Source organism: Solea senegalensis, linkage group LG2 (assembly GCF_019176455.1).
Source record: "Solea senegalensis isolate Sse05_10M linkage group LG2, IFAPA_SoseM_1, whole genome shotgun sequence".
Taxonomy (NCBI): domain Eukaryota; kingdom Metazoa; phylum Chordata; class Actinopteri; order Pleuronectiformes; family Soleidae; genus Solea; species Solea senegalensis.
In genome coordinates, this window is record NC_058022.1 from 3,765,858 (window position 1) to 3,789,356 (window position 23,499).

Genomic DNA, 23,499 nt, shown 5'->3' on the forward strand with positions numbered 1-23,499 from the left:
TGACTTTTTTGTCAAAATTTGGACAACATACTAAACAATGATTTTTTTTTCAAAATTTGGACGACATACTAAACTATGACTTTTTTGTCACATTTTGGATGACATAATAAAGTATGACTTTTTTGTCACATTTTGGACGACATACTAATCTATGACTTTTTTTTCAAAATTTGGACGACATACTAAGTATGACTTTTTGTCACATTTTGGACGACATACCAAAGTATGACTTTTTTGTCACATTTTGGACGACATAATAAAGTATGACTTTTTTGTCACATTTTGAACGACAAACTAAACTATGACTTTTTTTGTCAAATTTCATTTCAGCAGTGTCAGTATTTATTATGGTAAAGTCTTCCATTGTAAATCTGTATTTCTCTGGTTTATTGTGTTTGTGTGTGTGTAGGGACTGTGGAGTTAAACCTCCACGGTTTCCCTCGAGGGGCAAAGACGGCCAAATCATGTAAGACTGACATGATGGACACTTCAGAGAAAATCTCCATCTTCCAGCAGAAGAGAGCGAGAGGCTGGTGGCCGTTCACCAAATCCGGAGAGCTGACGGTATGTTTACACACATGCACACTGTACAAACCAGATTAAACAAGAGTGACATATTAGATTGACAGGTGTTCTGTGTGTTCTCAATCCATCAGGGGAAAGTGGAGGCCGAGTTCCATCTTGTGACGGCGGAGGAGGCGGAGAAAAATCCTGTCGGCAAAGCCCGGAAGGAGCCAGAGCCGCTTCCGAAACCAAAGTAAGAGACGAATAATTTGGCTATGAGTGAATACAGCATGAATTCTGAAATCTGAAATTTTATCTCAGAATTCTGACTTGTTTTCAATTCTGAGATTAAAGAAAAAGTGGCCGAAAAAAATTTCCACATCTTTGCTCACACCTGTAACTAAACAGATTTTTTTTTTTCCGTCTGTCCTCACCGCAGCCGTCCAGACACGTCCTTCTCGTGGTTCGTAAATCCCTTCAAGTGTTTCTTCCACCTGATCTGGCAAAACTACAAGAAGTACATCATCGCCGCGCTGATCGTGCTCATCACGATGCTGTTCCTCGCTCTGCTCTTTTACACGCTGCCGGGAGCCATCTCACAGAGGATGGTCAATGGATAACACACACTTGTTTTTAAATCTTGCGTTCCTTAGCCCCTTATCCTAACCTTAACCCATCACAACTAACCCTTAACCTGATCCAATTCTAACCCTAACTCTAAAACCAGGTCTTAACTACACTAACTAAATACAAGTACACACACACACACAATCTTGCTATTATATCTTAGTGAGGACACATCATAGATAAAATGCATTTCCTTAGCCCCTAACCTTTACCTTAACCCTTACCCTCAAACCAGGTCTTAACCCTGAAAAAGCCATTTAAAGAGAATAAGCCCCCACAAAGAGATAAATACAAGTACTCACACACATCAGCCTGGGTAATAAACACGTTGTCGTTGTTAACATCTGCTCAATGATCGTCATCTTTCGGATGCAATAAGGAAGAGTTTCCCACAGTGAAAATGTCACCTTTATTTTAACAAAACACAGAATCAGTCTCCACATTTATATCTGGCGATTGTCAAACTGTTCAGTTAAAAAAAACAACAAATAAACCTTGTTAGCAGCGTCGACATCCTGGTTAAATTACAAGCGTCCAATACTCCAAATAGAACACGAGGATAAAGGGCAACACATTTTAGATTATAGCACGACAAAAATCACACATCATTTCATGGTAAATAAATTGTTCAATATATTCTTCAGTCATACAGAGTTTTTACATGTATGCACTTTAATTGGAAATATTAAAACAAATAAAGTGTTGTATTTATAAAAGAGTTGGTTTAAAAGAGATTCTGAAAGTTTTACATGAATATTATAATAAATTAATGTGAGTTTACAGTGACTGTTTTGTTCTGATGTCCATTCAATGTAAAAGAAAAAATAAATAAACAATAAATAAGACAGCAATAACAAGCTCTGTTTTTGTGTGATACTGATGTAAAGCTGCAGCTAACGATTAATTTTGTAATCGATTCATCTGACGATTATTTCCTCGATCAGTTTTAATCACGAAAAAATCGATTAAAAATCGAGAAATCGTTTCAGCTCCATACTGATGCTACTGTTGTTTGTTTTTAAAATGCTTTTAGCCCCTCACACTTGTCAAAGTCACTACAAATAATCACAAATGCAATCATACAATTTTAATACTGATATTTCTAATTACTATTATTAATAATAACGTTGTAACATAAAAATGTCTAATAACAAGGTTTAAATGTGTTAAATAACCTTAAACACTGCCCTCCGTTTCAAACAATAACGGCTTATTGGACTATTTATTCAGTCGATTAAGAGAAACGCTTTCAGGATTTGAAAGTAAACACTGACGCCTATGAGGCTGCTGATTGACCCTTCAGTAACACCAATGAAATAACAAGCTTTGTGTTAAAAAAAGAAAAACCTCAGGCGTGAAACAAGCCCTCAGTGTAAGAGGTCCGAGTCTGTGAGAGAGAAGCTCTGCTGTGATTGGCTGACCTGCAGGTGGGACATGGACGACGACGAAGACGACGTCGATGACGACGACGACGAGTTGACGCCGTGCTGGTGCGTGGACATGCAGGGGCCCCGGAGCAGCAGAGACGAGGAGGAGGTGGAGGTGATGAAGGGGAGAGCGTCAGAGAAGCTGTTGGCAGCAGACATGTTGTTATTGTTGTTGTTGTTGTTGTTGTTGTTGAGGAAGCTGCAGGACTGAGCCAGCGTGGAGCTCCATCTCTGCTGCCCACTGGAGGCCGAAGCTGAAACACAAACAACACGACACGTTTTACCCGACTTACGATAACTCTTTCAAGTGATAGAAAATATCAGTTCTGGTTTTGAAAATGTCTCACAAACCACATTTGAATGATTGAATAAGTTTACAAGTGTTTCAAAACTAGGTTTAAAATCACACATTTCTAGATATCTTTGGGCCTTTTTGCTTTTATTGGATACGACGGAGTAGCTTGAAGTAGTAGTAGTATTTTCTAACATAAATATAATGTGTGAAGAGGAATATGTATTTATTTGCTTTAAGAGACTTTAATCATTTATAACCTAAGGATTTTTTTAATGTGAAGATGACTTATTAACAAAATATTCTGACCTTTTTTTCTCAGAATTGTGAGATTAAAGCCAGAATTATGAGATAAAAAAAAAAGAAAAAAGAAAACAGCACAAATTCTGAGATTAAAGTCGGAATCTCAGATTCGGAGATTAAAGAAAAACATTTTTAAATTATTTTTCTTTTTTCATCTCAGAATTCTGAGAAAAAAGTCAGAATTCTGAGACAAAAAAGAAAAGAAAAATGAAAGAAAGAAAGAAAAATGCTGAGATTAAAGTCAGAAGTCAGCTTTTCTCAGTCCCGTGATTCCTAAACGGTTGAAGATATTGAAAGTGAATGTTATCTTAAAAAAAAGGGGCAGAAGCACTCACTCTTTTTAACATTTTTTTTGACAATTCTACAGCCATAAAAATTGAAATAAATCCATGCGGCCTGAAAATCATGACGGTAATTAGAGGGTTAAAGTTCTTTCCTCACACTTCACCCTGAACTGCAAGACTGGACTGATCAATCACTGTCAGTGTCAGCTGCTGTGCTAATTCACACTAATGTCACATCTCAGTGCCTCATGCATTACACATGTGGCTTTCACTGAGTGTGTGTGTGTGTGTCAGTCAGCATAGTCTGTGTGACCCACTCAACAACCCGAGGAACTCATACTCTATCTGTTCAAATCATCTTCACATTCAAAAATTGTGAAACAGGAGGAGAAGAAAGGCTGTTGTTAGTCGCCCTCACAAAACTGTTTTCATGCAATTTAACTCAGGCTTAAAGGAATGATCGGCTCCGCCACGTCGCAACCTGTCCACACCCTGTCTGTGCTGTCACGGTGCGTCTGTCACTTAGACGAGCAAACACTGCTGCATCACAAGGCGATCGCTAGAAAATAACAAGTGTGGCCAGAGAAAGAGGTGCAGCTAAACACTCACATTCTCCTCCACAAACAATGACTCCCATTGTTTTCGGGGCAGAGCTTTGGGATGAGACCGTTGAACGTGTAGCCTGCTACTGCTAGACACCCCAGCTGTGACAAGCAAAAAACATAATGCTGCGTTCCAATTACAAGTCGGTCGCGTTCCTGCCAATTGTGAGTAAAATTGACCGGCACTGTGTGTAAGACTGAATGACTCGGATGCAAATATGACAGGACGTGCAATCTATCTCGGAATCCCACGTCAAACACACCACAAATCTGAGATATTTCCTCGTCTTACCACATGACGCCCTGAGCTCCTGATGCTGGCTGCCGATGGAAAAGCCGGCGTGAGAGAGTCCCGCAGCGCCACCTTGAGCCTGAGAAAGGAAAAGACAGACGTAAATACAAAACTCGACAGAAGGAGACGTGCAGCGAAAGCAGCGTGTTAATTGTTAATTATTAAAATACAGCCATGTAGTGGATACTGTGCAATTACTGATGTACCGCCCATGAAACCTTAAGTAGGCTGTGTCCCTGACCTGTTAGTAACAGTATGTAGGTTAAACAGAGTCAAGTTAAGCCGTGGGACACATAAGACAGAACTAGTATGGAACACTTCCTCTGTCTTGGGTATTAAAGCTTTAAGTCGCTGCATCTGAAAGGCCCTTTCCTCTGCATCAGCTTCTTCTTTTTGTGAAAAACAAAAAAAGTCATAACTGACCTGAGCCTGGTTCAAACAGGCCTGCAGTTTCCTCTTTGCCCTCCACCTGGCAACCCTCAGCCTGGTCTTCTCTCTGCGCTCTCGCACCTTCAAAACATCATAACATGCTCTATGTTAAACAAGAGAAAACGCTTTCACGTGTACAGTGCGCATTTTTTTTACTTGTGTAAAATAGATCAGATACCAGATCCGCGAGCAGCGGCTGAGGCAGCGTCTTCTCCAGCTCCCTGCGCTTGTTGAGACTTCGCCTGCGCAGCTCGTTCCTGCGCAGTTTGTATTCCTCGTACAGGCTGAGGTCTTTAGTCCAGGGACGCATGGCCTGGCGAGGCGGGACGCCAGATGTCAAGCCGCCCATTAACGGAAGAGAGGTCGCTGGTTGCACCATCAGGTCTGAGAGCAAACACACGTGAAAAAAAATAAAATAAGTGTGAGGATGCTGGCTTATATAATTATCGACAAGAACCATAATTTATGAACGCTACATACACACGACAACACATATCTGCCTTTATGGAGCAACTGATAAAAATAACACAGGGAAGACGTCACATGTTTCTAACACTGTTTGAGACACACAGACTTCCCACTAGGGTATCTTACGATATAATATGCAATACATGGTCCATGACAGCAATAATATCATGATACAACGATATTGCAAGACAATAATATAGCGATACATCACGATATCTGTTGAACTGAACAAAACAAAACGTCCGTGAAAAGTTAAAAGTGCAGGATTTCTCTATTTATTCACAGCATAGAGAACAAAGTGCATCAAGTTTCCCCTCATTCATTTGAGCAGCGCAACCGTGAGGAGACATGAAGCAGTGACGCCCGGCAAGTGAAACTGACAGGGACCGTTTACTTTAGAGGGCCTTCATTTATTAATTTATTAAAATATTGAGATTCAATTATTGTAGTGCATGAAAAAGGACGACAATATATCACCAAAATCAATATTTTCCTACTTTCCACATCCATGAAACACCTTTTTTACTACCTTAATTTCAACTGACCACTCAGTGAAACAATGAACTCTCTGACTCTGTGTCAGCACCTTAATCCATTAAAAATGTAACTACAATATGCATCTAATAAGAATATAAACTTTATAAACTTAATGCTGCTTGTAGCTATAAAAACACATCATATCACAACATCTGCACAAACACTCACAGATCTACTCACAGGTGCTTGGACCAGCTGAGCTGAAGGCTGTCGTGTGATTTCTCTGCGACGCTGAAAGCCCCGACCACTCTGTGCTCGCCGTGCTTTGAGCCTGAAGCAACAAACGAAAGCAAAACGTTTATTCTCAAACAGTTCTGGACAGCCTTACGACTCTGTAGTTCAGGTTGGAGGACGCTGAACGGTGAGGAAAAAGTAGGTCGTAAATTCTTAAGATACCTTCAAGAACCTGAACCATCCCGTTAAGACTTAGTCTCACCTCTGATTCTGACACATGAACCTGTTGCACCTGACAGTCCAACAGTACAGCGGCCATCACCTCCTGCTCCTCCTCTGGCTCCTCTTTGATACAGATGACCTCTTCTTCCTCCTCCTCCTCCTCCTCCTCCTGCAGCTGGGCCTCCTGCTTCACCTACAATACAATTACAGTAATACTATTATAATAATAAATAATTAAATTGAAAAACACGTCTTTTATTAATTTTATTCAACTATATACTGGATTAATTTCATGTTTTATGTTTGACTACATTCTGTGTTGTGTCTACGTGTGTCGTGACCTGTAGAGCAGATGAGGGCAGTGTGGAGCTGTCAGCCTGGGTGTAGTCTTCTGGGGACAGCAGGTTGTCCTCAGATAGCTTCCTGTGGTCCAGATTCATGGCCTGGATAGGAGGAGGAGGAGGAGCCACGTCAGAGTCCCCGCTCTCCTCTATGTCTTGCTCTATGGGACAGAATCCCACTACACAAACAAAAGCACTGTTTAAGCAACAAGTCTCGTCAGATTTTGAGACGCCATCTCCTCACAAACCACGCACGCAGCTCTGTACCTGTGCTGCTGTCCAGAGATTGCGCAGACGCATTCACAGGAAGTGAGGCAGGTAACAACAGGTCAGACGAGTCCGAGCTGACTCCCATGTCTGGGTGACAGCGCACTCTGATGGTGCGATGGCCTGTGCTCTGTGGAGAAGTGCATTCTGGCAGCACGGACAAAAGGCACGAGTTACACTCAATGACAACGACAGAGAGAGCAATCAGACTATAATTGGAGAACATGAGAAAGTGATTTACACAATTACATTAAAAGAGACACAACTGTCAGGAAACACCACTAGAGGCCAGTAAAGGTGGAGAGTAAAGACAAAAAGAGATGACAATAAAAGGTAGGATACAGTCATAAGAGCAAAGAGAGTGAAATCTAAAGCAGCTTAAACTTTCCAAAGAGATTAAAGTACTAAGAATGAGAAGAAATTATTAAAACAAGACTGGGTGAAAAGAAGGTGGGTCTTGGGTTTGCTTTTAAAAACAGTTTTCTGTTCCACGGTGGTCAATCATTACCTGGATTGTTTCTTGTCATTGCTCCCTCTGTCGTTTTGGTCTGACCTGAGCATGACGGTGACGCCTCAGAAGGGGAAAGACCTGCTTCACCCCCTCTCTGTGTTTGCGTGAAGGTGGGCGGGTGGACACGGACCAGAGTGGAGGCCGGAGCCCTCTGCTGCAGTTCCTCTGCCACACCCTGCCTGTAGTACTTCAGCTTCAGCTCTGTGTAGCGCAGCTTAGCTCGGATGTTGTCGTTCTCCTTCTCTTTCAGGGCTTTCTCCCTGTGCAGCGCTGTGACGTCCCTCTTCATCAGAGCTAACTGGGCTTTCAGCTCCTCAAACTTGACGCCGACCACTTTGAGCATCTCAGCCAGCACCGTCTCCACAGCGCCGTTCACGGCCCGCTCCACCACAGTGCCCATCTGGCCTCGAATCAGTGACACGGCAATGCTGACATCCATTTTGAAAAGACCTTTGTCCCTCAAACAGACGGAGAAGGGTTTAAAGATTCACCTATGTGCAGTTTAGAGGGTTTGGTTATATTGTTTAACTACATAATGCAACAGTTTAGAGAGAAGACATTACACAGAACAGAGAAAAACTCTCCTGTAAAGCATCTATGATAAAGAAATGACAGTTAAACAGAACTATCTAAAACAAGACAGGAAGGAAGGGTTTAGCGGAAACAGTAGTGGTAATATTGAGTTATCCGCAACTTCCTTAAAAAAGTCTGAATTCCGTGAAACAATATCTGATTTAGACGCAGTCATTTTGGAAACCTGAGCTTTTAACATATGTGACTGGGATAGTCAGTCGAATGTTACTCTTCTACACACAACCTCAATTCATATATACTAGGGTTTCTTTGGTGCATATAACAAAGAAATAATTAAAAATGAAAAGTTTGGGTTTGTGGACAAAACAAGACAGTCAAGAACATCATCATTTCCACCTTCTTATAAAAAATAATATTTAGTTGCGGCTAACATATACTGTCAATCCCAGAAGAAGAATCCCTTCTCTCTTCCTAAGGTTGAATTTTTCCTCCAGTAAACTTTCCAAAACCAAGGGATTAAAGCCAAAATGTCTACGATTTTTAAGCGCACCAAGGAAAACAATGACTTGAGAATTTATGTTGAACTTAAAATGAACTTGAAACTCCCTGGGCCACAAAAATGTGGAACTAGGAAAGACGGAGCAGTGTTTCAAGGAAATATATATTACAGATGTAGAGCATGAGGGTGTGTGGACATTTATAAAGACGCCACTGAATCTAACAAATAAGTTATTGATATAATTTTTTATTAAATGTTGATTGGTGTTTCTCAAACCTGGATATGATGATGTTCTCAAATGTCCATAAATAAAATATTATTCAGTTTTAAATGGTTTAGTTGTTATATGAAACAAATTAACCAGAACATACTCACATTTAAGAATCTGAAAATTATTTTTTATGATTTAAAAGAACACCAATTCATCAATTATCAAAATGATTGACAATTAATTTAGTCATCGATTAAATATCGATCAAATAATTGTTTCTGTCGTATAAAAACCGAAGCATTAGAAACAGAATTCAAAACAGAACCTTTAACATTTGTATCAGCTTACATCAGTGTATACACGTTTAGAAAGAGTGGCCAGTAATTTAACTCCAAGTTTATGGAACAATTATTGTTTACAAGCAACAATTGTGATTTTTCAGACACTTAACCTTACGTAAATACAACTACATTACATAAAAACACAACTGTAAATTACCCTTACACTGTAGAAACACAAGCTGACAGTTTATCTGAAAAAAATATGTTATATACATTTTCTAGCTGTCAGTGTCTTCTTTAAATGTCGTGTTGTGATAAAAAAAATCAGCAAAAATTGAAACCAAAGAGAAAAAATTTCACTCACTGTTTGTGTTGTTTGCTGTTTAGCTTCTTTAGCTAGGAAGAGGCGTTAGCTTATGGTCTTACATTAAACGAACGCTGAATCACCTTCTTCCATTAAATACACACTCTCATATTTTTGGTGCGCAGTTAAACCGAGTAAGAGAGGGGAAGAAATTAGACGATATTTGTCTTTTCACGTTAAAAGTTTTTGGAGAAAATGGCAAAGAAGCCGTGGAGCGTGAAAGCTGCCATTACAAAACATTCCGGTGACGTATTTCCGGTGAGCGTTAAACCGAAGACATAGTTCGTCAACTGACAGAGGATGATCACTCTGTCAAAAAAAAAAAAAGAAACAAGAAAGAAAGAAAGAAAAACATCCTCGACTTCTTCCAGCTCGTCTGACTTTTCTTTGTTTTTTGTTTGTTGTATTTGAATTTTTTTGTGACAAATGTGATTATTTAACATCCGTGTCCTGAACTCAAATGTATCAATGCCACATAAGACTACTGGGAAAAAAACTATATTATGACTTTATTCTCTCAGTATTCTGACTTTTTCTCAGAAGTCAGGCTGTTTTATTTAAAAAAAAAAAAAGAAAATTGACTCCTGTGCCAGGAAAATAAGTTTAGAATGTATAAACACTGTATAAACACTTTGTGTAAGTACTTTATTTAGATAAGTGGACCCTCCTTTAGAGACCTAGGTTGTTTACTAGGTTGTTAGATTGGGTCTCTACTGTTCTGGAGTACTGGTTTAATTGCTCTCCCAGGATACACTGACCAATTCTACTACAACTAACTGCACGTTCTGCTCAAACACAACGCCACTTGTTATTTGATAGAGTGACGAAATCACAAAGTCACAACAGCCGATGACAAACACACTGACATTGTACAATAATTTGACATATTTTTTCATTAATGTTTGTGTTCATGTTCGCCAGGCACCAACTCTGGAGTCATTTAAATCGCTGTTGAAGTGACACTTGTTCCAGCAAGCTTTTGCCACCTGATTGTTTGTTTTCTTCTCTGTTCTCAACTGTTCAGCGACCTTGGGTTTTGTGAAATTCGCTTTATAAATCTAAGTCATCATTAGTATTATTATTATTATTATTATTATTGTTATCTTCAGGTGATGTTTTGATGCTTTGAGGACCATCCCATGAGGCCAACACACAGTAGCCACCGAGTCGTACAGTAATGAGCTACGTGTCTTGAGGCTGTAGCCAGTCCTGTTCCCAGAGGCTTGTTTATCGCTGTGAAAGGGACACCACGGACACCGGGGACACTAGTGAACCGAAGGACACTCATTATAGTGACGTTACATCATCTCTGGGGCTGAAAGAGTGGCAACTGTTGTACTGGGACTCATCACAGTTACAGAACAAACTATATTTTCCAACTTATACACAAATTCAAAGTCCAATTTTACATTAAAGCTCCTTAGGTAACATGTAGCAGGGTTTCTTGAAGTACTGTATGTTAGTATAAGTGTATAATTGGTTAAAACTTTTGTTTTCTGAGGCTGCCATCTCGCACCATGTTTCTACGGCAGCCTGAGTGGACAAACCAGCTAGACTGTGCATTCCATGTTCTGAAGAAGAGGCTTACGACACAAGCAAAGATGGATGAGATCCTTTTTTTTTTTGGTGTGTGAAGGTCACTGCCCCCCCCAGTCTTCCATTTATTACAATCTGCTGTCTGACCACTAGATGTCACTAATTCTTACACACTGAACCTCTAATTATTTCACTGTTGGCTTTGTAATTTATATATTATATAGGATTTTATTACATTTTTAGCCTTAAAAAGTTACCAATCATTTAATATGGTTCCCATAATTTTTAAATTTGGCTTTGTTATAGTAACTGTGACTTGACTTGCGTGTAAGGAAAGAAGTGCAGGTGTTTCCATACAGTCTTTGATTGAAACAAAGGAAAGAAACTGAAAATGGTATGGTATGTACAAAATGGACAAAATCACGTGTCTCCAACTCCGTCCATCATGTCGAGGTCTCAGCTCGGAGTGGGATTTAGTCCCAGTAACTGCAGCAAACTGAAATAAGAGTAGATCCACGGTCGGGAGATACCCTGGGTACTCTCCAGACCTCCGGCCTCCAACGCGAGATCTCGTTTAAATGTCAAGTGCTGCTGCAACAGCGCCATCTCTCTGCAGAAAGAACACAGTGAGAGTCAACTGTTCCAGTTCAGAAGTCGGAAAAAAAACATCCATTTTGTTTGTTTTATATATATTTTCGAGACATAAAAAAATTGTTTTCAAGAGTACACAGACTAAATATAAATCTATCAATTAATACATGGTTAAAATTTTCAAAAAGTTATATGAAGAACTTTTTCAAAACATACCTGAGGAGCTTCTGCGCCTGGAGCCTGGCCTCTTCTGCAGCCCTTAAAGCAGCCTCCTCCTCTCTCCTCTTCCTCTCCTCCTCTCTGTTCCTCCTCTCTTCTTCCTCCTGCTCCTTTCTCCGCAGGTACTCGAACCTCTCGCCCTCATCCATCTCCTGCAGCATCCTGCTCTCCTCCTCCTGCCTCCTTTGCTCCTCCAGCTGCAAACGCTCCAGCTCAGCTGTAAAAAAAAAGTATGTAGTTTTTTCACGTGTACCTCTGTCTTCTTCCTCTCTTTCTTCCCTTTGCACTTCCTCTCACCTTTCCTCCTTTGTTCCTCTTCCTCTCTCATGTTCAGGAGCCTCTCCACCTGCCTCCTCCTGTCCTCCTGCCTCCTCCGCTCGCTTTCCCTTCTCGCCTGCTCCTGTCTCGCTCGCATTTGTTCTTCCTCTTCACGCCTCCTCCTCTCCTCCTCCTCTGCCACTTTCTTCAGTCTGGAGATTGGAGATTGAGCGTGAGAAAACCACACTTTCTGTTTTCTGGAGGAAACAAACTTGTGTCAGTGGAGGAAAGTAACACCTGAGCTCCTCCGCTCGCTTCCTCCTCTCCTCCTCCAGCTCGCCCTTCATCCTCTCCTCCATCTGCTCCCTCTCCTGCTGCTTCCTCTCCTCTTCCTCCCGCTCCTTCCTCTTCCTCTCCACCTCCTGCCTCCGTCTCTCTGCTCGCTGGGCCAGACGCAGCGCCGCCTGCTCCTCCTGACTCTTTTTGAGCTTGGACAACGACAACACACCGGTGCTCTACTATTAAAGACATGATATAGTTGTCAATGAAGTGTTTGCTTATTTCACACCAACCTCCGGCTTCGCTGGGTTCAACATCAACTGTTCGTCCATCACCATGACGGTAGAGCACGACGACAGGCGACCGCGGGATGAGGCGAAATCCACGATGCTGGCTGCTGCCGCCCCCTCGTGGGAGGAGGCTGCAGACCTCCTCGTTGTCCTCTGAATGAAATGGGACGCAGCGTCACTGGACCTGAGGGAACTCACTGATCGGATGCTTCTGCGCTCGCCGCTGGTGGGAAGATGATCGGTTTCTGAGACGTCCCCTGTTTTTGTTTTTGTTTTGTGCTTTTGATTTTGTGGTGCTGGGGGTGTCTCGATGTATTTTAGGTAAGACTCCTCTTCCATCTCCAGGTTGAAATCCACCCCCTCATCAAGGTCTTCTACGAGAACAGAAAGGCAAAAGAAAAGTAAAATAACTATAGCTGAATTTAAATGCAAAGTTAATCGCACAAGTGTTGTGTCTTACTGAGAGCACCAGTGTGTACAGGGCCGACTTCGGTGGTGTTTGGATGAGCGTTGAAAGAGATATCAGTGGAAATCTTTGATTTTGACTCATCTTATTACTCAGCATGCAAGGAAACCTTGTGTAATCCATTGCACTTCCAATTAGAGGTGGAGTTTCTTTTGTATCAATTGAAATTGAACAGTAAAATCAAATTGAATTCAATTAAACTACAAAACTACAAACTCCGGTTTTTACTGTTTCCTTTTGAATCGTTGGTGTTGGTGTTATTCATGCTGTGTTTTTATGTGGCGGCGAAAACTATTTTCAACATTGCGAACAATAAAATGCAACTCAATTTAACGTAACTTCACTTAACAAAAGTTGCATAGTCAGGGCGATGACAACAAAGCAACATTTATGATGAGAGTAAATGGATTTTATGGCATGATGTCACATTGTGATGCAGTGGCCAGCATTGTTGCCTCACATCATGAAGGTCACCAGTTCAATCCCGGTTTGACCAAGGAAGGAGTTTGCATGTTCTCCCAGTGTGATTTTCTCCCACAGTCCAAAACATGGATGGATGTCATAAATAAAGGTAAAACTTTGTCACTGAAGTTACTTTATGCCTCAGTCTTACCATCAGCATCATGAGTCAGCTTCCCTCTCCTCCTCCTCCTCTTCCTCCCATCGGAAACGATCTTCTGCCTCACAGTTGCTCCTCCTCTTACCTCGCTCTCCTCATTCATCTTGTCTTCTTCTGCCCCTCTCTCGCCCTCTGTGGCTCCTGTTTCTTTTTCCTAAAAAGGTTCAGTGGTTACAGGGAGGCAAAAAAACCTGGCGTCTCACTTCATAAATTGCTTTGGATAGATATTTACTTCATGAGCAAATCCCAAGTGTGTCAATTTAAATTTCAATAATCCACGTGTTTGATAAGACCTCTGAGGTAGGCAGCCACAGCTTTGGTTTGAATGTGAGAAAATCACGTGATCGGTCAGTTCTCACCACAGGTGGAGGAGCAGATTGGTCTTGAGCGCCTGTTGCTTCCCTATTGGTCCTCGCTCCTGGTTTATGGCTCCTGATTGGTTGGGATTCTCTTACTTTGCTCTTCTTTGATTTTGTCTGTGCCTCAGACTCGGATGTTTTCACAGATTTCAGATCGTGCTTCCTAAATAGATTAAAGACATGGTGTTTTATTGTCATTGAAGAGCCTTTACCAAACTCTGCAGCACACCATAACCATTAATTACAATGTCATTTAAAGAAGAATAAAATGTGATTTATATAAAGAAAATAAAGTTAATCTGAAAATTAAAAACAGCTAGAGCTTGGGGGAATCATTCTCAAAAACTATAATCTCACTTACCCAGAAGTCACTGCAGCTTCATCAGTGTCTGTCTTCTTAATACTCTTCCTCCTGCTTCTGCCCACTGCATCTTCACTTGTTGCCACATCTGGGCTGACGTTCTGCTGGCTGCCACATCCGCCGTCTTCATACTTCTTTCTGGATAGACTAGTTGGGGGAGAATAAGTTGCATTTCTGGTAAATTCACACAGTGAACAGATAACAAACTAAAAGAGAACCCCGGTTGGTGCGATCCAGACAAAAGGCCACGCTGTCCCGTCGTGTCCGGCTCTTCGTCGTCCTCTTTCCCTTCCTCTGCCTCAGCGTCTCCTTCTCCTGGCTCCGTCCGCCCTACCCACTCCCTCAGTGGAGACATTCTGACACTGTGTCTCGCCTCCTTCTTTGTTTTGTTCGTCTGTGTTTCCGTCACCACCTCTCCAATCTTTGGGGTCACTGAAGTGACAAGGATATATAAATATCTAATTAAATAAATATATGTATATATACATACTTATATATGTGTGTGTATATATATATACTGTATACAGTATATGTATATATATATGTATATATATATATATATACATATATATATGTATATATATATATATATATATATATACATATACATATATATACATATACATATATATGTAAGTAAACCAAACTAAGATTATTATGATAAAATAAGCAGCAGTTTTACCAGTGTCTGCGTGGCTGTTGGGTAACCATGCATCCCTCTCTGGAGAGATATGGGAATCTAAAAGCTGGATGGAGAACAGAAATCACACAGTCCAACAAAACTGCTCTCCAGTCTTTTTCTACATAAAACAACATTCTAAACCTTTAACGTGTGCACCACGATGCACAATTAATAAATTATATAAAGAATAAAGAACGACCATATACATTATTAATGTGAAATTAGAAGTTAAAGCCGCGCGGACAGAACAATAGTGAGCCGAAACTCACCTGTTCAGTGCTGACGCTCCGCTCCCCCGATGCAGACTGACTGAGAGTCATGTGACTTCCTGGTCTCTGGAATACACAGTGTCAAAACAAGGATGTGCAAACATTTATGTTCATAAAGAGCTCAAGGGATCTCTATATACCTACACATACCTTATGCAGTGGCTGACGATGCTCGATTTTCTCCTCAACATCATCTGTGTCGAGCTCCATATCCTCGTCTGCAAACATCAAAAGACAACAGCTGTAGTTAGAGCAAGGGAAACGAGTTTGTAATTCTAATTTTCTCAATTATGTAATTCAAAATATGTTATTAATAATAATATTAATAATAATAATGTATGTCCTCCATGTTTTTCTGGGGTTGCAATGTAATTTGGTATTTGAGTCAAAGGCGATGGGAGCTATTGAATGAAATTGATTAATGATTAATATTCATACAAAATGAGAGGATCACTAAAATCCAAGATTTTGCGTAAAAAACCTGGGTCAAAAATCATGAAAACATTTGAAATACTTTTTTTTTTAAAGATTACTTTCAAATGTGAGATTTTTAAATTTAAGATACCCACACAAAATATAAGAAGAACTGAAATTCAATGCAGAGACACCAGACACCATGTAATAGAAAAAAAGAGAAACTGCTTCTACAAATACTACTACTACTACTACTACTAATAATAATAATAATAAGAAGAATAATAACAATGATAACAATAATGATAATAATAATCCTGTTTAAAATGACCAACTTCCAGTTAGGTGAAAGGTGTGTCCGTAAACATGTTCAGGGAAGTTTCCTTGTCTCACATATCAAGATTTGTGCAGATCGGACAATGTACAGCCAAGTTAAAGGGCACTTCCTGTTTAAAATGGTTGACTTCCTGTTGGGTGGGAGGCATATTTGTGAATTTTGGTGTATGGGAAAGGCCTCAAAAAGGCGATTTACTTTGAGCAAAAATAATAAGAATAACTCTTACGATTTCAATAGGCACTTTGTGCTCGAACCCTAATAATGATTATAGAAATCAACACACCACAAGCCAAAACGCAGCGCAACAGACTTGTTAGACCAGAAATTACAAATGAGCAACAGCAAACAGCTATTACCTGGAACCTGTAATGATCATCAATTGTCTTGCTCTGTGTGTGTGTGTGTGTGTGTGTGTTTGCAGACCTGTATGTGAATTCTCAGACTGCAGCACAATGACCCAGGGCAACTTCTCTCCCTCCGACGACAAAACCTGTAGAGCTGAGAGACAAAAAAACCCACCTACTGCTACCGCCCAGGGATCTCACAGAGTGGATGTCACCACTACAGCAATCATACAACAATAATCCCTTCTAGATTTTGGTTGATCCATTGTACCTCTCTGCTGTGTGCCATCATTGGCCTGAGATGGCTCTTCATTGTTGTCGTACAGCGACAGCTGAATGATTTCCCCATCAGGACCCAGGATCAGGCAGCCAACAGATTTGTCGTCCTGCAAATCTGACAATTAAACAACACAGAAAAAACATTCCTCTGTCAACGAAATTAAGTAAAGCCAGCTCAGAAGTATTACAACGAAGGTATGCGTGGGATCATCTCTGAAGGCTCAACACATTGAATCTTGACGACGGAAGATAGACTCCTGCCACATTATTATGTGTCATGTGTACCTAATAAAGTGGGTGTTGAGCATCCAACACAGTATACTTCACACACTGACCTGTCACACTGATGTGACATGCGATATAACAGTTTTATTTCATGATATTTTGTGATATCCACTATTACAAGAGAAGAATAGACACAAATATGCATTTGGGACTTGGGAAATTAAAATACATGTCAAACAGCTAGATACAGTCAATTTAATCCAATCTACATTTTGGTTCGAGGGTCAGGGTATGTCGCAGTGGTTTAGCTCCAGTTACCTCTCAACTCCAGTGGCAGAACTCCCTTAACCACACTTCTGTTGGCATCACTGGGATCCAGTCGGTTGTGGAAACAGGCCAAAGAACTCTGTCTGCTCGGGCCTTTCCATCCTGAAACACAGCCCGACACTCCTGCTGGAGGAGGAGGAGTCTCTATAAAGAGAAGACAGTGTATCAGGGAAAAGAGAAGCATGAGCGAAACAACATGATGTATCACTCAACTCAAGAGCTTTCGTAATAGTGGCGTTAAAATGAAAAAGAATTTTCTATCACAGATCTTCCTGTTGTAGAATATTGTTACATCAACTCAGATGTGTATTGCAAAGCAGAAAAATAAATGTAAGGACAAAGAAAGTGGTAATAACACATAACATTTTCTTTGAAAAGATTTTTACAAAATTCTGTGCTGACACTGGTAGCTTTCTGATTTAAGAAGTGGATTATTCCTATATCCACACCAATCGGCATCATTTTTGTCCAAAGGTGGTACATGTGCTGTATACCTTCTTCAGGCGCCAGCAGAATTGTAGAACCTTTTATAGAGGTTAACCTTCTTCCTCCTCCTTCTTGACCTGTGGTCTGTATTTTAAAGCACTGCCTCTCTGATTTGTCTTTTCCCCCTCTCAGCTTCCCACTTGTCTCCTCTGAAAGACAGCATGAGAAAAGTGTTAATATAACACAGCATCTGTACATTGGAAGTAAGTTGAAATAGTCCTATAAAACACAGCAAAGAAAATGGCAAAAATAACATCTTCTAAAAAGAAGATAATATGGAGAACGGTACTTATCTGACCTGACACAGATTGGTAAGCCTTTAAATACCTTTGCCACTATCTAAAACAAAGTTAATTAAAAGTAACTACTCGCGCAGTTCCAATTGTCTTTGTCTTGCATTTATTACCCAAACAACACCAAAGTTGGCACTGCAAATCCTATCAGTCCTATCATTCTTTCTCTGTGTGAGCCTTTGTTACCGTCCTTCTCAGGAAACAGTGGAGGTAGAGTCAAAGGCTGCTCGTGGAGTCTCTGCGGATTCTCTCTAGCTTTAATCCCATGTCTTTCCGAACGGAGTTGCCGGGCATCCAGCCTGGAATGATCTTGGATCACTCTCGCTGAGGCAACACTGGAGTTCTCTGCTATTGGAGGTAGGAGCTGTGCACGGTGTCCAGCACTCTCCCAGCTCACCTGCAACATTTCAACACAATAGTCTCTTAGATAACGTTAATGCAACGCAAGGGAAATCACGATTTCTGGAGCCTTTGCTCCTTTGCCTGTTGACAACAATGTTGATCGTTCTTTAGCCAATGAGTCTTTTTGACTTTTATATTTTAAAAACTCTTATCTACACATGAGCAGCCAAACTCCTGCCCCTTCTTCACAGGTAGCCTTTGTTAAAGACTTACAAATATGTGATGGAGGCTTCACACAGACACTGCTGCTCACTTTTGATAGCTGCCTCCAAAATCAAAAGCCAGGCATGTCCATCATCAAGCATTAAGTACATGTGAGACCACAGTGAAGAAGTGTCTTACCCTGTCTGTCTTGCAACATGTCTTCTCATAGCATGTTGAGTGTTCAATTTTCAGCGGAGGAAGGGACACACCTGCGTATGGGGAGGCAACCGGAACATTGAGGTAATCACTAGAGGATTAACTGCAAAACATGCTAGTACTTTAATTACTCCTCTACTACAATACCTGAGGTAGAGGTTGTTTCAGACTTTGTGTTTGACTGTCGATCTGCTCCACATGGTCTTACTAAAGAGTGGGACATGATTCAGGAAACAGCTTGAATGCATGAGATCAATTGTGAACATGCATTCATTACACATACTTACACTTGTTTTACCTTTCGTCCCGTATCTTCTCCCACTCAATGATCTCTCACAGCTGCCGTTGTCATGGTCTGTCCCACTGTTCTTCTGAATGGTACAGTCTCCATCAACAACCTTATGATGGTATTTTATCTCAGTATAAAGTGAATTCTCACTCTGTGGTGAACATATGTTAAAGTCACCCTGCAATGGTTAGACAGGACCAATCGTTTACATAAAATTAAAATGTACATATTCTGTATTTGTTAGTAAAGATGAAACACTGACAAATACACTAAATGGACAAAAGTATTCAGACCATTCAGTCCCCCCTCTTGAATCTATAACAGCTTCCACACTTCTTGGAAGACTTCCTTTAAGTGTTTATATGGGAATTTGTGTCAATTCATTATGTAGAGCATTGATGAGGTCAGGCACTAAAGGTTCTGGCTCACAATCCCCGTTCCAGTTCATCCCAAAAGTTCTCGATGGGGCTAAGGCTCAGGGTTCTATTCAGGCGGGTCAAGTTCGTCCACACCAGACTTAAAGTCAAACCATGTCTTGATAGTTCTTTCTTTGGGTACTGGGACACAGTCGTGTTGGAATAGAAAAGGACCTTCATCAAACTGTTGCTACAAAGTTGGAAGCAGAGGATTGACCAAATGTCTTGGTATGCTGAAGAGTTAAGATTGTCCTTCATTAGAGATAAGGGGTCTAGAGCCCAAAGCCAAAATGAAGTGCTTGATTTCAATACTTAACCGGTGGGGCCAAATACCTTTATCCGTGAAGTGTATCTTAATATGGGATTTTCAGTCTTAAACAAGTCACCTGTGTGTCCTCTGGTTCTTCAGGTGTTGTTGCTACATAGTGCACCCAAGACTGTGATTCAATTTGTGGGGTTGGAGTCCTGGAAGTACATGCTCTCTGGAGGAACACATCCAGCCTGATTATCTTCCTGCTGTCCAGTTCCACTTCTTTTTCTGCAGACAAGGTTCATTTTGATGATTCACCCAAAGACCAACATCAAAGTGTAAACAACCTTCACAACTTCTTCATTATCTGCAGATTCTGTTTTGGACTTTGGGGACTGACATCTGTCCAAATCTTTTCTACCTAGTTGATGCTCCAGTTGCTGAGTGTTGTCCTTTGCAGGAGGCCACTGTGCGTTCACCGGCACAAACTCTGGACGAGGATGTGCTCTTGTGGGGTGAATGGACAGAGGACCTGGACAATGGAGGTCTTGAACAGGTGGGAAGCGAAGGGAAGGAAAAATGGATTGGGCAGGAAAGGTGCTCTGGAGGGAGGAGACACATTAAAAAAGACTTTTGCAGACCTCAAACACAAGTTCAAGTGTGACTACTGCAACATTCTCAACATTCAGTGCAACAGACAAACAAAGCACTCCTCCGCTAAAGCCCATTCTTTTCTTGTGATGTACGATTACAAAATACAGTACCTTTGCAACGTGAATCTGTATCAGAGACATACTAAACTTAAAGGATATATTTTTATTTATTTTTATTTTTCCATCTACCTGACTGTTGCTGTAGTTCAGAATGGCTGCCGTTAGCTCCTTTAGGGTGCTCCGCTGCTGCTCCACTTGTTGAGTGCGTCGGCGCACAACCCGCTTCTTCCTCTGCCCAGCCTCTAACTCACAATTGGTTTTTGTAGTTACTAGGTCCTGGAGGTAGAAAGGGGGCTCAATATTAGGTTTTTGAAAGCTTTATCTGTCTTTCTGACAGAACCTGGGTTAATTTCCCTTGAAATCTCCAATTATTGCAGTTACTTGCGTACACACCTGGGAATATAGTAAAAGTGGGCCCCGACGAGTGCTGTAAGTCTTTGGAAGGGCTTGCTCCGCAGCTACAAGCAGACGGCCACTGCTGGTCAAGCGTAGCACAGACTCCTGGGACTTCCAAATGTAGTAATCCTTTTTGTAGAGACATTGAATGTAGTGACTATGTAATGAACGAAACAACATTGAAATCACACTGGCAATGAACACACACGATGACCTGCTGAAGTTCAAACCATCACTGAAAGACCATTTCTCAAAAATGTAAAAAACCTTGAAGTAGATGGAGTACGGCGAAGTAAGACGACAGCAGGTTCCTCTCCTGCAACAATTATTACCACCAAAATCTGAATTATTACAGCCTTTTGTGGTTGTACCTGTGGGGTAAAGCAAACATCCAGCCGCCCAACATGTCCTCCGGTGTTTCCCTCTGATGACACAAACTGACCGCACCCCCGACTGAGCAAGGAGAGAGTCAACTCCTTCATGATGTATTTCTAAATCAGAGAGATTGAGATTAAGGATAATTCATAAATTTTAAGATTAAAAAGAGAGATGACACATGACATTGCTCCATTCCCCTCCCTGCACCAAGGTGCTAAATACTCAAATGCTAAATTAACGATATCTTACATACATATTGCTACAAATATTGGCACCAGTGTGATGTACAAACTTCACACTGGTGGTCACTTTCATAATAATGTTATATACTATCATACTTATATTATGAGTAAAACTTGTCATCTCAGAATTTTCACTGTAGGTCTGACTATTACCTAAAGTGAAATAACAGCAGTGAAGCGATCAATATGTAGTAAGTTAATCAAAAGTACAATGTGTGTGTTTTTCTTTTAATAAAATGGCATTAAAATATTAAAAGCTGGACGTACCTGCTGTTTCCCCTGCCGTCCTCTCCCTCTATGTGTGTTTGTGTGTGTGAGACAGAGAGCGAGGGAAGGAGAGAGACGACGACACACACACACACACACACACACATTCCTCTGCTGCTGCTTTTTGTTCAGAGTCAAGCAGCTTTAAGTGTGTGTGACCTCTAATATCTACAATTTCTGATGAATATTTGGGCTAAGTGTTTATATTCAGGAGTCTGAAAGGACTCAGGTCAAGTGTGGCCACACAAACCCTGTGTGTGTGTGTTATGCATGTTTGTGTGGCCTTTTGTTCAGGCCCAGTTGCTAGGTTTTCCAAAGTTGTTAGTCTGTGTCTTTGTTTCCATGGCTACATTGGCATGTGACATATTTGGAACACATGCATGCACGCATTTGGCCAGATAATCTGTTCAAATCTTAATTATTAATAACCCAATTATCCTCAATTATCCTTAACCTAACAACAATTAAAATCTAGATTTTTTTTCATTTACTACAACAAATGAATGAAACAACGTTTCCCAAACTTGTAAAGATGAAAAACCCGCGCAACCAAATTAACTTGGTCACAAAATCATGACCAAGACTTAAAATGTGTAAGCATAAATCTGAAAGAAAACGCTAGAAAAGTGTGTATGTATATGTATACAAAAAACAAAAAAACGTCCCTCTCACCTTCTTGGGGTGGTATCTGTGTCATCCTCAAGCTTGGGTCCTCCACCAGAGGCCTGGGAGTTTGAGGGTTCTGCGCAGTATCTTAGCTGTTCCTAGGACTGTGCTCTTCTGGACTGAGGCTTCTGATGTTGGTCCTGGGATCTGTTGGAGCCACTCCCCCAGTTTGGGGGTTACTGCCATGGGTCCTACTACCATGGGAACCACGCTCGCCTTGACCTTCCACATCTGCTCCAGCTGTTGTTTCAACCCTCGGTACCTTTTTGTGTTCCTTCTTTCTGATGTTGACGTCTGCTGTGTATGGCCACATCTATTTGCTCTTTGTCTACCACCACTATGTCCAGTTGGTTAGCCAGGACGTGTTTGTCAGTCTGGAAGCTGAAGTCCCACAGCACCTTGGCCCTGTTGTTCTCAGCCACCTTCTGTGGTGCTGCTCATTGGGATTTGGGTACTTCTATTCCATACTGGGTACAGATGTTCCTGTACACTATTCCAGCCACTTGTGTCTTTGGTTGTGTCTCTCCATGTACACTGACCCGTACGCTGATGGGCATCTTTGCATAGTCTGCACCTTGGGTCAGATCTACTCTTGTAAATCTTGGCCTCTATGGCTCTTGTACCTAGGGCCTGTTCTTGTGCTGCCATGATCAGTGCCTCTGTGCTGTCTCTGAGTCCAGACTTTTTCTGCCATTGATAGGTCTTCTCGATATCAGTCACTTGTCCCTTGGATTTTTGATGTTTCATCCTGGATAGTGTCCTTGATGCTCACTAGTCCTTGGCCTCCCTCTTTCCTCTTAGCGTACAGTCTCTGGGTGCTGGATTTGGGGTGAAACCCTCCGTGCATGGTGAGGAGCTTTCTTGTCTTGATATCTGTGGCTTCTATCTCGTCCTTTGGCCAGCTTATGATCCCTTCTGAGTATTGAGCTAGATGCTTACTCATCTTAGCTGCAATGATGCCTGACAGGGCCTTCCATGTTGTGGAGAGACATTATTATTGGCTGGTAGTTGGATGAGATAGGTCCCTTCTAAAGGTCCTTCAGGATTAGGACTGTCCTGCCCTGGGTCAGCCACTCTGGGTGGGACCCATCCCTTAGCAGCTGGTTCATCTGCGCTGCTAGGCGTTCATGGAGTGCTTTTAGTTTCTTTAGCCAGTAGGCATGGATCATATCGGGGCCTGGTGCTGTCTAGCTCTTCATCTTTGACACTCTATCTTGGATGTCTGCTATTGAGATGGTTACTGCTTCTTGTTCTGGGAGGTTATTGTGGTCTGCTTTTAGGTCCACTAGCCATTGGGCATCTGGGTTGTTATTTCCT

At 41.3% G+C, this 23,499-nt stretch overlaps 3 protein-coding genes across 4 annotated transcripts in view; 1 reads left to right on the plus strand and 2 right to left on the minus strand.

The window, feature by feature from the left end:
- fer1l6 (fer-1 like family member 6) overlaps nt 1–1,255 on the plus strand; it is a 16,879-nt gene extending 15,624 nt beyond the window's left edge. Inside the window, exons 44-46 of the mRNA XM_044017638.1 lie at nt 410–564; nt 657–757; nt 944–1,255. Coding sequence (XP_043873573.1) covers nt 410–564; nt 657–757; nt 944–1,124 — 437 coding nt within the window. The 3' untranslated portion in view covers nt 1,125–1,255. The remainder of the gene's footprint in view (nt 1–409; nt 565–656; nt 758–943) is intronic.
- A 266-nt stretch (nt 1,256–1,521) lies between these two features.
- On the minus strand, nt 1,522–9,485 carry si:ch211-67e16.4. 2 transcript variants are annotated; one of them, XM_044017661.1, is made up of 10 exons: nt 9,170–9,485; nt 7,278–7,730; nt 6,770–6,916; nt 6,503–6,681; nt 6,202–6,354; nt 5,946–6,036; nt 4,939–5,144; nt 4,755–4,841; nt 4,332–4,410; nt 1,522–2,812 (listed from the first exon to the last, which is right to left on the minus strand). In XM_044017661.1, the coding sequence occupies exons 2-10, from the start codon at nt 7,717–7,719 to the stop codon at nt 2,499–2,501; spliced, it is 1,698 nt and encodes a 565-aa protein (XP_043873596.1). In that variant the 5' UTR covers nt 7,720–7,730; nt 9,170–9,485; the 3' UTR covers nt 1,522–2,498. The 2 variants fall into 2 exon arrangements, with proteins under 2 accessions (XP_043873596.1, XP_043873587.1); XM_044017652.1 differs by having other exon boundaries at nt 7,278–7,771; nt 9,170–9,484.
- A 1,410-nt stretch (nt 9,486–10,895) lies between these two features.
- Nucleotides 10,896–12,116, minus strand: LOC122762466 (uncharacterized protein KIAA2012 homolog). Its single transcript, XM_044017673.1, has 3 exons — nt 11,813–12,116; nt 11,513–11,732; nt 10,896–11,315 (listed from the first exon to the last, which is right to left on the minus strand). Exons 1-3 carry the CDS (start codon nt 11,928–11,930, stop codon nt 11,162–11,164), a joined length of 492 nt encoding a protein of 163 aa, XP_043873608.1. The 5' UTR covers nt 11,931–12,116; the 3' UTR covers nt 10,896–11,161.
- Nucleotides 12,117–23,499: the final 11,383 nt, after the last annotated feature.

Coding starts and splice junctions, on each gene's coding strand:
- si:ch211-67e16.4 (XM_044017661.1), bottom strand. CDS start 7,719: ATGGATGTCAGCATTGCCGTGTCACTGATTCGAGGCCAGATGGGCACT. Junction 6,682..6,769: donor ATCTCTGGACAGCAGCACAG/GTACAGAGCTGC, acceptor TTGTTTGTGTAG/TGGGATTCTGTCCCATAGAG. Junction 5,145..5,945: donor CTCAGCTGGTCCAAGCACCT/GTGAGTAGATCT, acceptor GTTTGCTCTCAG/ACCTGATGGTGCAACCAGCG.
- LOC122762466 (XM_044017673.1), bottom strand. CDS start 11,930: ATGCGAGCGAGACAGGAGCAGGCGAGAAGGGAAAGCGAGCGGAGGAGG. Junction 11,733..11,812: donor AGAGGAACAAAGGAGGAAAG/GTGAGAGGAAGT, acceptor TTTTTTTTACAG/CTGAGCTGGAGCGTTTGCAG. Junction 11,316..11,512: donor CAGGCGCAGAAGCTCCTCAG/GTATGTTTTGAA, acceptor TTCTTTCTGCAG/AGAGATGGCGCTGTTGCAGC.